Raw genomic sequence first — 14,426 nt, forward strand, 5'->3', positions numbered from 1 at the left:
AAAATGTCACCTCTCCTTTACATTGATAAAACCTTTAATTCTGTCAGGGCAGTGACTTTAAAGGAATTCAGGGATTTACATGTTTGTATTAATCAATTAAAACCTTCTAACGGAAGATTTAACAGCATCTCCGGTTTGTTTAGTACATCCTGATCCGTGGTGTGACCTTTTAATCTTTTACTTATAAATTCTGTGTCTGATATTACCTTTCTCACTAATACCTGAAGGAGGAGTGAGGCTCTGAAAGCTTGTGTTTTCAAATAAACCTGTTTGGAGTCGAACCTGGTGTTCTGTGATGTCTGATGTTGTCCACCCCAGTCCAACACTGGCACCTCCACATCATGGCATTAAAGAAATACAATAGTGTGCAGATTGTATAAGTTGTGAATTCACATGACTTTTTCATTTTCCATATCCTGTCTTACCTGTGCTTTTCACAGTTGGTCTACTTAATAACAAAGGTATTTTACTAAACGCCACATCTATACTACTAAAAATGAATGATTTGGCTATTTTTCAAGGAACAACCTCTATTTTTAAAGATCTTAACGTCATCATTCCTAAATCTGAAACTCATGACTCTCTTAAATTCTTTACTTTTGTTCTGATCCCTTTTACTCCAAGTCTGAGTACCATTTTAACCAGTCTATTCTACATGCAATAGTCTGGCACTCTCTCTGTCCAATACTGCGCAATTTAAAAAAAACTCTTGAAAGTCAGTGTCTTCATCACTGGACTGAAACATCTTGTGACCATACATTGCCCTCTTGTTGACCTGTATATCCATTATCTTCCTCCTAATCCTCTAGTTCATGCTTGGTTTTGAAAACTTAATTATAACTTTTTGGATAGTCCATTGTGTAGTGATACTTTGAATTGTACCTGAAACATCAATTGATTGCCCACTGAGTATTTCTGGGGATTTTTTGCTTATGCTAAATCCCAAATTCTCATCACATTTCAAAACCATTAATAGCATTTGTTAGTTACAGCTCTTCTTATACTGTTGTCTGCAACCTGGAGCTAGTTGGTCTTGCCAACTTGTTAACATTGTCCTGAATTTTCTGCCGTCCTGCTGATTGTCCCCTTTTTGCAATGAACACTGCTAGTAAGGAATGCTTTCCAAGCAACCTTTTTTTTTGGTGCTTCTGATATTTGTTTCAGTAGTTTATACTTTTCTGCAAAATTAACTCCCATCAAAACCAGAAGTCTGTCTAAACTTGATATCTTAGCATAGTCCAATAACTTAAATATCAGCATAAATTGGGAATTTCGAAATGAAATTGTCTTGTGTACAACTTATTGAATTCCATTGTTTAGTCTTCTGCCATACTATGCTCAGTATTTCTAAACTTACCAGAATCTTACCATGCCTCAAGGACTCATAGATCCATCTTTTTAATAAAATCTAACTTAATAACAGTTCATCCAAACCTCCTTCCATATTCAGTCAGGCACCAATTCTGGTGAACTTTGCTTCTTATCTGGCTTTTTTTTTTTTAGCTTGTGCAAAGTTGGTCAAAAAATTTACCTTACGAGAGTCACTACTTAAATTAAGTTCTGTGTACCATCATTAAATTCTATACTGAAATGATCATGTTATGTTTGAGACAAAAGGCAGAATGTTTCACTGAGATTGCCGATGTTTTCTAAACGTAGCCAATGTTGTACATTGGTGCAATGCATCATTGTAGATATTTTACTTTCACTTGAAAATATAATAGTAAAACTATTAGCTATCCCATTGTAGAAGCTGTCAGCTTATCCTTGTTGTTGAATAGCGTGCTTTGTAACCTGTTTTAGTCATTCTTACAAACAGAATCCTGTCTTCTTCTGTCAATTCTGATCAAGACTTCGAGCTGAAATATTAAACTTTTTTTTTTAAAAAGTGCTTGGACATTCACTGTACATCTACAGCTTTGATTTTTACTTTGGATTCTGAATCTTCCAGGTTTTCCAGACTAAGTTGTACAAATTTGTGACAATGCTTCACCAAAGTGATAGTCAGAAGGACTGCAGTGGCTTGTTTTGATATTGAAGAGGAGATTTTTGGATTTCTCAAGTTATCTATGTCAATGAGTGGATTGGTGAACACAAATATATTGGAGTGGCAGTCAATTAGATTCCATCTTCAACTTTACAAAGTTGACAATGAAGCAAGTCCTGAGTCCTGGAAGTAAGACAGTACAGTTTACCTTTCACTATAGAAGCTACATGTAACAGAAAATTGTGATTAAAGAAAGGAAATGCTGAAAATGAAGTAAACACAGACAGGATAACACACAATCTGTAACCCTTCTTTCTTGTCCACGTCCAGAATGCTTATACATATTGAGATCCCAGTATAATTTCATTGTACAGCAATCTATATTCTGTTCAGCACCATTTGGAGTTGCTAGATTATGGGAAATACAGTCCTCATCGGCTCATTATAATACAGGTATTTTCTCCTACCACTAGGATTTTGTACATTGTACAGGTGTGCAGTTTTTGATGCTAGATTTTAGGGCACTGCAATGTTTATACACATAAATAAGTTGTACCAGATTCCAGACAAGACCGCTGGTTTTGGGCAGGTAGTAGGAGTAGAATCTAAATATTTGTTAATCAACCTGTTCAGAGATATTTTTGTACACCTCTGGAGCAGATGGGACTTGACCTTTCAGATCTAGAGATAGGGTTCTACTGTGTCTGTTATGCCTAGGCAGTCTTCCATCCAAGTATCAACTTGGCTTGCGTCCGCTTGGCTTCAGAGATCAGGCAAATTTGCATTTCCAGATTGGAACAGATGTTGTATCTATTATGTTGTTTATTCTGCTTCACTATGGAGTTGCTAAGCTTGAAAATAAGAGAATAGGTAGACATATAACTAAAATGCAACCTCTGGATTTTATTAATTTGTGTAATTGGATACCTGAGACTGTGAGCTTTTAAAGTTTTGCCAAAGATCTGTAGCTTGGGTTTTGGATGAGGTTGTTGACTTGCTCTCCGAGCTGGCTTGTTCTCGTTCAGATGTTTCGTCACCATGCTAGGTGACATCATCAGTGGAGCCTCTGATGAAGCGATGTTGTTCCATTCTGTTTGGAATTTATACTGTTTGGTCCATTATGGTGAGTCGTGCCATTTCCGGTTTTGATCTGTATGGATTTGTATATGGGGTCTAATTCAATGTGTTTGTTGATTTCGGTATGTGTTAATATCGGTACACTTGGACAACGAAGGCCATGAGTTCAGCTGGGACAAGATAACTATAGTAGCCCAAGCCAAACATAGACATGCGTGGGAATTCCTAGAGGCATGGTTCTCCACCCGTAATGCAATCAACAAACACGTAGAATTGGACCCCATATACAAATCCATACAGATCAAAACCGGAAATGACAGTACTCACCATAACGGACCAAACAGCATAAATTCCAAGTGGAGTAGAATAACATCGCTTCATCGGAGGATCCACTGATGATATCACCTAGCATCGTGACAACGTCTGAACGAGAACAAGCCAGCTTGGCGAGCAAGTCAACAACCTCACTGGGGGTTTTTGTTGAAATGGAGCATAATTCTTATCTGAAATGACAGTATCTCAATTTTGGAATAATTGTTAATTATCAGCAGTGGCTGATAGCATTTCTGATAAATTAGATATGATTAACAGCATCATTGGGTATGTTATTGATATCCAGTCATATATTGGATAACTGAACAGTAGGAAGCATAACTGGTTTTGATTTTTGTAACTGCTTTATTTCCTTTGTCACTGGGATGTTCCCAATGTAAATGAACACATGAAGTTTGCGAGGAGTGTTCTACTACAATTAAGTGCATGCAGTTTAAACAATATCATCTGAGCCATACATTTGGTGAGTCATTAATGAAATAGAGACTTTCTTCTTCGACTAACCAAGGTTCTTCTTTTTAGGAGCTGGTTAAATTAGTACTTTTGAAGCAGTAAAAGCCGTTAAACATTGAATCCAGGATGGTTTGAAATATCCATTGAACAGAGAACTTTGCATTTCATGTCAGGTGTGATGTTGATTTTCTGGATTGTTACTGCAGTGAAGAAAACCTTTGTCTGACAAACTGACATTGCTATATTTGCAGTTTGCAGGGGTCCTACTAATTTGACTCTGTTCTTGTTTGTAGGGGACCCGTGCACAGTTTCATCCCATATGGAGCTGGAGGAAGCATTCCGTCTGTATAACCAGAATGGAGATTCAGGCCTCAATTTACATGGTTGGTGGTCTTCTCGAACTGATAAGGGATCTCTGAAAGGTGGCAAAATGTGATTGTGATTGAGTCATGTTCTTCAGTGACTTGTACTGGGGCCACAGCTATTACCATATGTATTCAACAGTTTGAATAAAGAAATATAGAGTTTTACGCCAAGGTAGATATATTGACAAGACCGACAGCTTCTGTAGCTGGAAGCAGGAAATTACAAAAGAACAATTAGATTCTGTCCCTTTTAATATTTTAAGTTCAAATAAGTATTGAGGTATAATTTAAAACTTGTTTCAATTTGAGCATTTAGCAGATCATCACCAACCCTATTTTAATTCTCGTGTCAGTGTGGCGAGAGTGGGGCTGTTTTGACCAGGGTGTCATTTCTAGTTAGTGAATGGGTTGGGTGGAGAAGTGTACGAGGGTGGCAATGTGATGTTGTGGCATCTTGAAGAACGTTTTTTCTCACGCTCGTTTTGTTCTTCAACAGGCTGCTGAAATCTTTTCATGTCAGGGTCCACATTTCCAATTTTCTGTCACTTGGAAATTAAATTGTAAATGTAAAAAGTGCCAAGCAACAGAGCTAAAGAATAAAGCCTTTTTTTTGGCCTCTTCATAATTTCCCTCCTTCCTCCCATGCATGTATACCCCAACCTCATCCTTCCCTACCCCCCACTTGTACCATCATTCCTTCTTTCCTTCCCACACACCCTACTCCTTCCACTCTCTCCCTCACCAATCCCCACCCATGAACCTAATGGAAGTAAAAATAGGAGAGAAATGTCCTCCCATTAGAAGAGCTTCTTTCAAATCTGTAAACCTGTATTACCTGAGTCATGACCGAGATAGGCTCCCTCAGTGAGCAGCATTCTGCTGTGGACCACCTGCTGGACCGGCCCTGTCTGGAACATCTCAAAAACATCTCATGTTTTAATAGTCTGAGAGCAAGAAGTGAAGCCAGTACAAGTGATAATCTTGAGTGTATTCTTTTTTGGCTTGAATTAAAATACCTGCAGTATTTTCATTTTTAACCAGGAAACTTTTTTTTCCCCTGAGAAGTATCATATTTATATACAGATCCTTTTATCCACTTAAGGTCAGGTACAGCAGAATAACTTCTCCCTCATACTGCGTTTGTCACACTTCTGAAATGCTTTGATGTACAGTTGACAGCATGCAGATATTAGAACTGACACAGATCAAATAGCACATTTCACTTTACTTGCTGCGTGCAACGAACAGAGTAGGTCTCCAGAATTTTATTCCAACTATGAAATGAACGCATTCCAGATTTCATCTTGGCCTGTAATGATTCTGTGAAATAGTGTAAATTAATTTGCCATTGATGTGAGGACTGGCTTCCAATTCTCGGCAAACTCAAGTGAATAAAGTAAAGATTTGTTTTATTTTACTTTACAAAAACACCAGTTGGTTTGTTTTCTGATTGCTTGTCTTAAAAACTTTTCCTTCTTCTCATTTACCCAGTTTTTCCCAGCATTCCGGAAAAGCCAGGCATGCCCTGCCCTGGAGAGAATAGTAAGTATCATCTATTTCTTATGGATAATGACTTTTTTTCTGATGTTAATTCTCTCTGTGGCTGTTGGGTCAGTTGGAAATTTTTTGTCCCCTCCTTTGGAAAGTTGTGGTGGGCCATATTCTTGAACATCTTCCGTTCCTTTTCACAGTTTAGTACAATTTAATAGCTTGCATGACAACTGGAGGACAGTTAAGAATTGAGATAGATTTGGGATAGAACTAATTAGGCCAGACTGGGTGAAGGTTTTCATTACAGGACGTTAGTAGATCAGAAGGATTTTTACGAGATTTGCGAACATTGTGGTTAGTTTTATTAATGGATTTCAGATTTTTAAAATGATTCAAATTCTCATAATGGGACTTGCGCTTTGTTCTCTGGATTAATGGTCTACTGTACTACCGTGAACCCTGCAGGATTATCTTTCTGCAAATTGCATTCTAATATATGTTTTAAGCATTTTTCATTGGCCTGTTTCTGTGCTGTATGACTATCAAAGCTCAAGGTAATGTAGCATTTTTATGCTTGAATTATCTTGCTGCAGTAATCATTTTAAAACTGGTGTTTGTTCTGCCAACAGCTGAACTAATGCATAAGCAAATCTGGGCAGCTAAGTGCATCATGAGTATCATTCATTTGTTTCATCTTTAGGTGTTTGGTTTAAATTTATCTTAAAACTATGGGATCAAAAGTAACTAGCCCAGTAACGGTAAACTCTTGAGTTGAGAGATAGTAGGAACTGCAGATGCTGGAGGATCTGAGATAACAAGGTGTGGAGCTGGATGAACACAGCAGGCCAAGCAGCACCAGAGGAGCAGGAAAGCTGACGTTTCGGGCCTGGATCCTTCTTCAGAAAATGAAGGGTTATCCTTCTGGTGCATACAAGAGCCAAGTATAAAAGGTTGTGTAATTTTAATCTCAGATACTTATTTAGTGGGATTTTATGACCTGATCACTACAGACAGAAAATATCATTGTGCTGCACTTTGAAGAGCTGTTCTAATGCTGAGTGAATAACTCTATCTTTAATTTGAAGAAATTTTCACGATGAATACTTAATTCATGTGTACAAAAATAAAACTGGTTTGAGAGCTGTGCTCTATATAATGAGGCACTGACTGACCTATTTGCAATACTTGAGCCTATGAAAACGGCATCTTCCTTTTATTGGCTATGGTCCAGTATAGCTGGGTAATTAATTTGTCTCTTTCCAAATCATCATCTCCAAACATTGTTCTCTTCCTGGGTACGCTCAAACCAAATTACAAATTCCCAGTTCATATTCTCTCACAGGACATGGGCATAAATGCTGGCCAGCCCACAATGCCCCGACCCCTGTTGCCCTTGAGAAGGTGGTGGTGAGCTGCGTTCTTGAATTGCTGCAGTCCATGCACTGTTGGTGAATCCACAATGACCTTAGGGAGGAAATTATAGGATTTTGACCTAGTGGCAGTAAAGTAACTGCAATATATTTCCAAGTCAGGATGGTGAGTGGCTTTGAGGGGAACTTGAAGTTGGTGGTGTTCCCAAATATCTGCTGCCTTGTCCTTCTCGATGGAAGTGATTGTGTGGTTTTGGAAGGCACAATCCTAGGATCTTTGAATTCTGCAATGCGTCTTTGTAGATAGTACACACTGCTGCTACAGAGCACTGGTGGTGGAGGGAATGGATGCTTGTTGATGTGGCACCAGTCAAGTAGGTTGATTTTGTCCTGGATTGTGTCAGGCTTCTTGAATGTTGTTGGGATGGCATTCATCAGTAATATTTGGAGTATTCCATCATGTTCCTGACTTAAGACTTGTAGATGATGGACAAGGTTTCAGGAGTCAGATGGTGACTTATTCGCTGCAGTATTCCTAGCCTATGGCATGTTGTAGCCACTGTATTTACATGATGAGTTCACTTGAATTTCTGATCAATAGTAATTCTCAGGATGTTCATAGTGGGAGATTCGGTGGTGGTAATAGCATTGAGTATCAAGGGGTGCTGGTTAGATCATCTTTTATTGGAGATGGTCATAGCTGGCATCTGTTTGGCACGAATGTTACTTGTCATTTGTCAGCCCCAGCCTGGATAATGTCCAGATCTTTTTCCGTTTGAACATGGACTGCTTCAGTAACCAAGGAGTCGCAAGTGGATGCTGGACGTTGTGCAATCATCAGCGAACGTCCCCACTTTGGACCTGTGATGGAGGAAAGGTCATTGAAGCAACTGAAGATGATTAAGCCTAGGACAGTAGTCTGAGGAACTCATGCAAAGATGACTGACCTTCAACAACCACAACCATTTTCCTATGTGTTAGGTATGATTCCAACTGACAGAATTTTCCCCAATTCCCATTGAGTCCAGTTTTGCTCTGTCTCATTGATGCTGTGTTCAGTCAAATGTAGCCTTGATGTCAAGGGCTGTCACACTCCCCCTCACCTCTAGAGTTCAGCTTGTGTTTCCATGTTTGAGCCAAGGCTCTAAGGAGCTGAGTGGCCCTGGTGGAACCCAAACTGGGCCTTATTTGCTTTGGATCTGACATGATAATCCTGTCATTGCTTGAATGCTTCTACATCTCTGCCTACAAAACCTCTCTTTTCAACAAAAGTGTCCCATCTATTTTATCCTCCGAGTATAGGCCAGACGTTATTCCATCAGTACTTATGAAAATTGTTATTCTGTTTCTCTCTCGCCATATTCTGGGGCTAAACGATATCACTTGTTAGTTTGTGCTTTTTTTTTCTCCACCTATTCTAAATCCCAAATACTGGCCAAGCCGAGACACTGCCAACACTAATGCATCATCACTACCATGCCACCAGTCCTCAGCCTTAATTCAGTTCCTCCATTCTGCTTATGCACGTCATTTGCACGTGACAGCTCCAAGTGCTGACCAGGATGGCAGACCCAATGTTCTGCTTCATAAAATTCAAATTGCCTAAAGATCTCCTTCATTTCTCTTCCTGTACACAAAGTGATGCTTGCTGATTACTTGATCTGATCTGACATCTTGCTTATTGAAATGTGAAATTTTAAATCTTCATTTTATGTTTTTTTATTCATTTATGTGATATAGGTGTCACCTCCTGGCCAGCATTTATTGTCCTTTCCTGGTTGCCCTTGAGAAGGTTGGTGGTGAGCTGCCTTCTTGAACCGCTGCTCTCCACCTCAGAGTGGTGTTATCCTGAACTACCTTGGTAATCTTGCAGTTGTGTAACTCCCTTTAAATACTCCATGCATCTGTGGATCCTTGCGACTCCCCATGCTTCCTAGCAGAATTTTCTCCCCAAACCTCTTGTCTCTTTTTTTGTTGGAGATCCTTCAGACTTAAACATTAATAAGCTTATATTTGCTCATTATTAAATTTCATTCCTCACTTGGTGCTGTTTCTTTTTCAACTACCTGGAAGCTCTATGTACGTTGTCTTTCTTTGAGTTATAAATACAAGTATTACTCTTGCAACATCTCAATAATGTCACCTAGCTTCGTTTGCGAGAGCAGATTAATGGGGGTGACTTATAAAGTAAACGTTGCTTTAAAATAACTCTTTGAAACTTTGTTTCAGGCACAGTTTTGATGGAGTTTATTTCCTTTGAATCTGAACAGTGATTGCCCTTGCTTGCACTGGCTGACATCAAGCAGTCACTTCCTAACAAAGAATAGAGCTATATTGAGCCTTTGTTTCCTCAAAGAAATCATGATTCCAGTGCAACTTTAAAGATTCTCTTTCGAACTTGTAAAAGAGCCTGCTGTATTGTCATACTGATGGATGACAAACTGGACTCATTGCAATCTAAGTACATCTTTCATACCAATGTGGTTGAATACATTGTTATGAACCTACCGGATATTATCGCTGGATAAGTCTGATTCCAGACCAAAATCTGACCTGATAGCTTATATTTATTTTGGGGGACCGAAGGTTAAACTAAGGGTCTCTCTGAAATGCAAGCATGCAAAGCTGCAGTTTCAGGCTTAACAATTTAAAAAAAAGGTAGATACCACAAGAGAAATGAAGATAAAACTATTTACATATAACACAAGTTTAACTTCAAAAGACATGATAAAAATACAATCCCATTAATTCCAGTAATATCTATTACAGTACTCTAATGCCAGGGATAACTCCTTTCTCTGTTCCATGTTGGGTTTGTCATAGCTGTGGCTTGAATCCAATTCGTGAGAATCTGACTACTTTGATTCATTATGTAACTGAGTTGGACTTCCTCAGCTTCATATAACATTTTTCAGGATTTTAACCAAACATTTCAGGTCTGGAATTTTGAAATTAAACTCCCTGCACTGAGGTAACCCCTTTAATAACATTCCTAACCTATCTCCCTTTCTCAAAAGCAGTTGTTTTAGAGGTCCATTTTCAGCTAAGACATCTGCATACAGCCAAACTGAAACAGTTTTTTTTCCACCCAAGCAAGTGTGTTTCCCCTAAGTCCCCAAAAAAGTCCCGAGTCTTGTCTCTGAAAGCCAAAATGTACTGTGTTGCTTACTTAATCCATAAACTCTTGCAATGTAAACAAATTCCCATTTTCCTCAAAATACACACACTCCCTCAGACTTCGCTTTTAAAAGAAACAATGACAACAGAATTTCCTAGAAGTTAATCATTAAATCTCTTCAGATCCACAGGATAACTATGTGTCATTAGTTCAGATTTAAAAGTCCAAAATAACTGCTATTATATCAAGTATAAAACACACTCTTCCCATCACAACATTAACTTGGTATAATTTTGTACCCAGCTGAGCATGTGCGAACATCTGAAATAGCAACTGCACCTTTAACAGAACCTTGGTCTTTGAATTATTCATTTATTGTATCTCATGCACTAATGTCATCAAACATTTTTATAGCAAATTGAGAGTTGCTAATAGAATTCCACTGGTAGGTAGTAGACAGAGAGTGGTGATTGAGGGTTGTTTTTTGGACTGGAGGCCTGTTACCAGTGGTGTTAAGAACAAAGAACAAGACAGCACAGGAACGGGCCCTTGGGCCTTCCAAGCCTGTGTCGACAGATTTTGCCCTTCCATTCTAAAATTGTCTTCACTTACAGGATTCATAAGCCTCTCTTCCCTTCCTATTCATGTATTTGTCCAGGTGCTTCTTGAGTGCTGCTGTTGTGTCTGCTTCCACCACCTCCTCTGGCAGCACATTCCAGACACTCACCACCTTTTGTGTGAAAAATTTGCCTTGCCCATCTCATAAAACCACCCTCCTCACTCCTGCCCCCGGCACCTTGAACCTGTGTCCCCAAGTAATTGACCCCTCCACCCTGGGGAAAAAACCTTGTACTTTCTGCTCTATCCATGCCATTCGCAATCTTAAGTATCTATCAGGTACCCCCCTCAACCTCCTATGTTTCAATGAAAACAAACCCAGTCTATCCAGCCTTTTATGGCCAAAATTCCCCATATCAGGCAACATCCTGGTAAACCTTTTCTGTACTTTGTCCAAAACATCCGGTTTCCTCCCACAGTCCAAAGATGTGTAAGCTAGGTGGATTGGCCATGCTAAATTGCCCATAGTGTTCAGGGATGTGTAGACAAGGTAGGTTATGGGGGATGGGTCTGGGTGGGACGCTCTGAAGGTCAGTGTGGACTTGTTGGGCCAAAGGGCCTGTGTCTACGCTGTAGGGATTCTATGAAATTCTCTAATCCACATCCTCCTTGTAGTGTGGTTACCAAAACTGTATATAATATTCCAAGTGTGGCCTAACTAAAGTTCTGTAAAGCTGCGGCGTAACATGCCTGTCCGTATTCTCAATGCCCCATCCAATGAAGGCAAGTGTGCCATAGGCCTTTTTTACTACCTTATCTACCTGTGCTGCCACCTTCAGTGATCTGTGGCACTGCACACACAGATCTCTCGGCATATCAATACTCCTCAGGGTTCTGCCATTCACAGTGTAATTTCTATCTGTACTTGACTTTCCAAAATGCATCACCTCACATTTGTCTGGATTAAACTCCATTTGCCATTTTTCTGCCCATGCCTCCAACTGATCCTGCTCTATCCGCTGACAATGCTCCTCACTGTCCACAACTCCACTAACCTTTTTATGTCATGTGCAAACTTACTAATTACACCAGCCACGTTTTCCTCCAAATCATTTACATATATCACGATCAGCAGAGGTCCCAGCGCTGATCCCTGTGGAACACCACTAGTCACCACCCTCCATTCAGAAAAGCATGCTTCCAGCAGTACCCTCTGTCTCCTGTGAGAAAACCAGTTCTGTATCTATCTTGCCAGCCCACCCCAATACCATGTGACCTCAGCTTTTGTACCAGTCTGCCATGAAGGACCTTGTCAAAGGCTTTACTCAAGGCTGTGTAGACAACATCGACCACTTTTCCCACAATCATCTTTGTCACCTCAAAAAACTCAATCAAATTAGCAAGGCACGTCATCCCCCACACAAAACCATGCTGTCTATGGCTAATAGTCCATTTGCCTCAAAATGCGTATAGATCTAATTCTACAGGGATCGGTTCTGGGTCCCCTTTTGTTTGTAATTTATACAAATGATTTGGATGAGAATATAGAAGGCAAGGTTACTAAGTTTGTGGATGACACCAAAATAGACAGTGAAGAAGATTTTCTAAGATTACAAAGGGATCTTGATCAAATGGGTCAATGGGTTGAAAAATGGCAGATGGAGGACAATCTGGATAAATGCGAGGTATTGCATTTAGGTACAACAAACAAATATACAAGTAATGGTAGGGCCTTGGGTAGTGTTGTAGAGCAGAGGGGCCTAGGGGTTCAGTTACATAATTCTTTGAAGTTTGCATCACATGTAGACAGGGTGGCTAAAAAGGTGTTTAGCATGCTTGCCTTTATTGCTCAGTTCTTTGAGTATAGGAGTAGGGAAGTCATGTTGAGGTTGTACAGGTCATTGTTGAGGCCTCTGCTGGAATACTGTATCTAGTTCTGGTCGCCCAGTTACAGGAAGGATATCAAGCTGGAGAGGCTTCTGAAGAGATTTACCAGGTTGTTGCTGATACGGGTGATTTGAATTATAAAGAAAGGCTGGATAGCCTGGGACTTTCTTCACAGGAGCGTAGGAGGTTGAGGAGTGACCTTGAAGTTTATAAAATAATGAGAGGGCATAGATAGGGTTGATTGTAAGTGTCTTTTTCCTAAGATGAGGGATTTCAAGACTAGGGGACACATTTCTAAGGGGAGATAGATTTTTAAAAAAGACGTGAGGCAAATTTTGTTTTTACACACAGGGTGATTCACATGTGAAATGAACTTCCTGAGAAAGTGGTGGATATGGGCACAATTATAGACGTTTAAAAGACATTTGGATATGTTCATGAATAGGAAAAGTTTGGAGGGATATGGGCCAGGCACAGGCAGGTGGGACTAGTTTAGTTTGGGATTATGTTTGGCATGGATTGGTTGTCCAAAGGGTCTGTTGCCGTGTTGTATGATGATGACTCTGTCTGAATTTTTGTCAGTGTTAACAATTTGAGCTAATTTCTTAATTTGACTTAAAAAATTGTTTTCTTTTATGGAGCTACAATATTGGACAGTACCTTGTGATTCAAGGATCCTATTCTAGTGATAAAACCAGAATAAAGAGATATCGAAGCTGCTTTGGCCTTCTTGGTAATAAATATTTTACTTGTGTTAAGATAGCATAGTTTCCAGTTAGCAGTTTTTTGGATTCAGTTGCAAAATGGGTCCTCTAAGTATGTATATCTTGATTAGCTTGGGCTGTTAACACCTATTAAACTTGCAAGTGTTTTGGCTGTTTTCATTTTCCTTTCTTACACCTCCCATCCTCTTGGCACTGATAAAATATGCCTTCTATTTTGAATTTTTGTGAAACTGAGTTCAGATCACTTTTCTGCATGCAGAGCTATCTTAAGGCTGTACAAATGGTGATTAACAGTGGTAGCAGGGCAAGTATATAATGGAAAAACTAAAATAGCTGGAAGTAGGTTGAGATTTTTGAGACTTGAAAACAGGAATCCAATGTGACACATTGAATGAAAGGGCTTCCTAAAGGCAAGGTCATTATGTGTAGGTAAAAGAACAATTGCTGACAGTACAGCAAAGCATATTTTGAAGAAAAAATAATGATCATATTATTTTATATTATAGCAGAATGTTCTAACTATGTTATGCATGTTAACAATTTGATTTTCTTTTTTAAATCTTGACTAGTTGACTGATGCAATGTAATTTTCTGGTCCAGACCTTCTGATACAGAGATTGATTATGCAACTTTGTGATTTATGCTGTTTTCTGATTGTCTTATTTATGTACTTAATGTAAAGGATTGTTCAGATGAAACTGGAATGTGAAGATGAATGGAACTAAAAACACACAGTACTTGACTGATAATTCAAGGATGAAATGTATTGATGAAATCACTGCGCTTTAAGCAGACCCTTTTCAAGGACTACATTGTGCTCCGTGGACAGAGTTTAACTGTATTCTAGCTACAGTTTAATTTGCTGCACAAATGTTAACTCTTGAAAGTTTTTGTAAATGGAAAGAGAAGGAACTGATTTGCGGTTAAAATCACATCCCTCTGCCAGTCATCTTAACCTCATCAGAAATCCCAGTATGGATTCCCTGGTTCTCGAATAGCCAAATAAAATGGATTTAGAGGAGAGAGATAACCAGGTGTAGAGCTGGATGAACACAGCAGGCC

General features: G+C 39.3%; 1 protein-coding gene across 4 annotated transcripts in view; it reads left to right on the forward strand.

Moving 5' to 3' along the window:
- The window catches only part of prkcz (protein kinase C, zeta), a 400,034-nt gene that overhangs the window by 81,722 nt on the left and 303,886 nt on the right, over positions 1-14,426 (forward strand). For all 4 annotated transcript variants that reach the window (XM_048615094.1, XM_048615093.1, XM_048615092.1 and 1 more), the window contains 2 exons: positions 4,144-4,233; positions 5,707-5,757. In XM_048615094.1, the coding sequence (XP_048471051.1) occupies positions 4,144-4,233; positions 5,707-5,757 (141 nt within the window). The remainder of the gene's footprint in view (positions 1-4,143; positions 4,234-5,706; positions 5,758-14,426) is intronic.

Source organism: Rhincodon typus, chromosome 31 (genome assembly GCF_021869965.1).
Source record: "Rhincodon typus isolate 14 chromosome 31, sRhiTyp1.1, whole genome shotgun sequence".
Taxonomy (NCBI): domain Eukaryota; kingdom Metazoa; phylum Chordata; class Chondrichthyes; order Orectolobiformes; family Rhincodontidae; genus Rhincodon; species Rhincodon typus.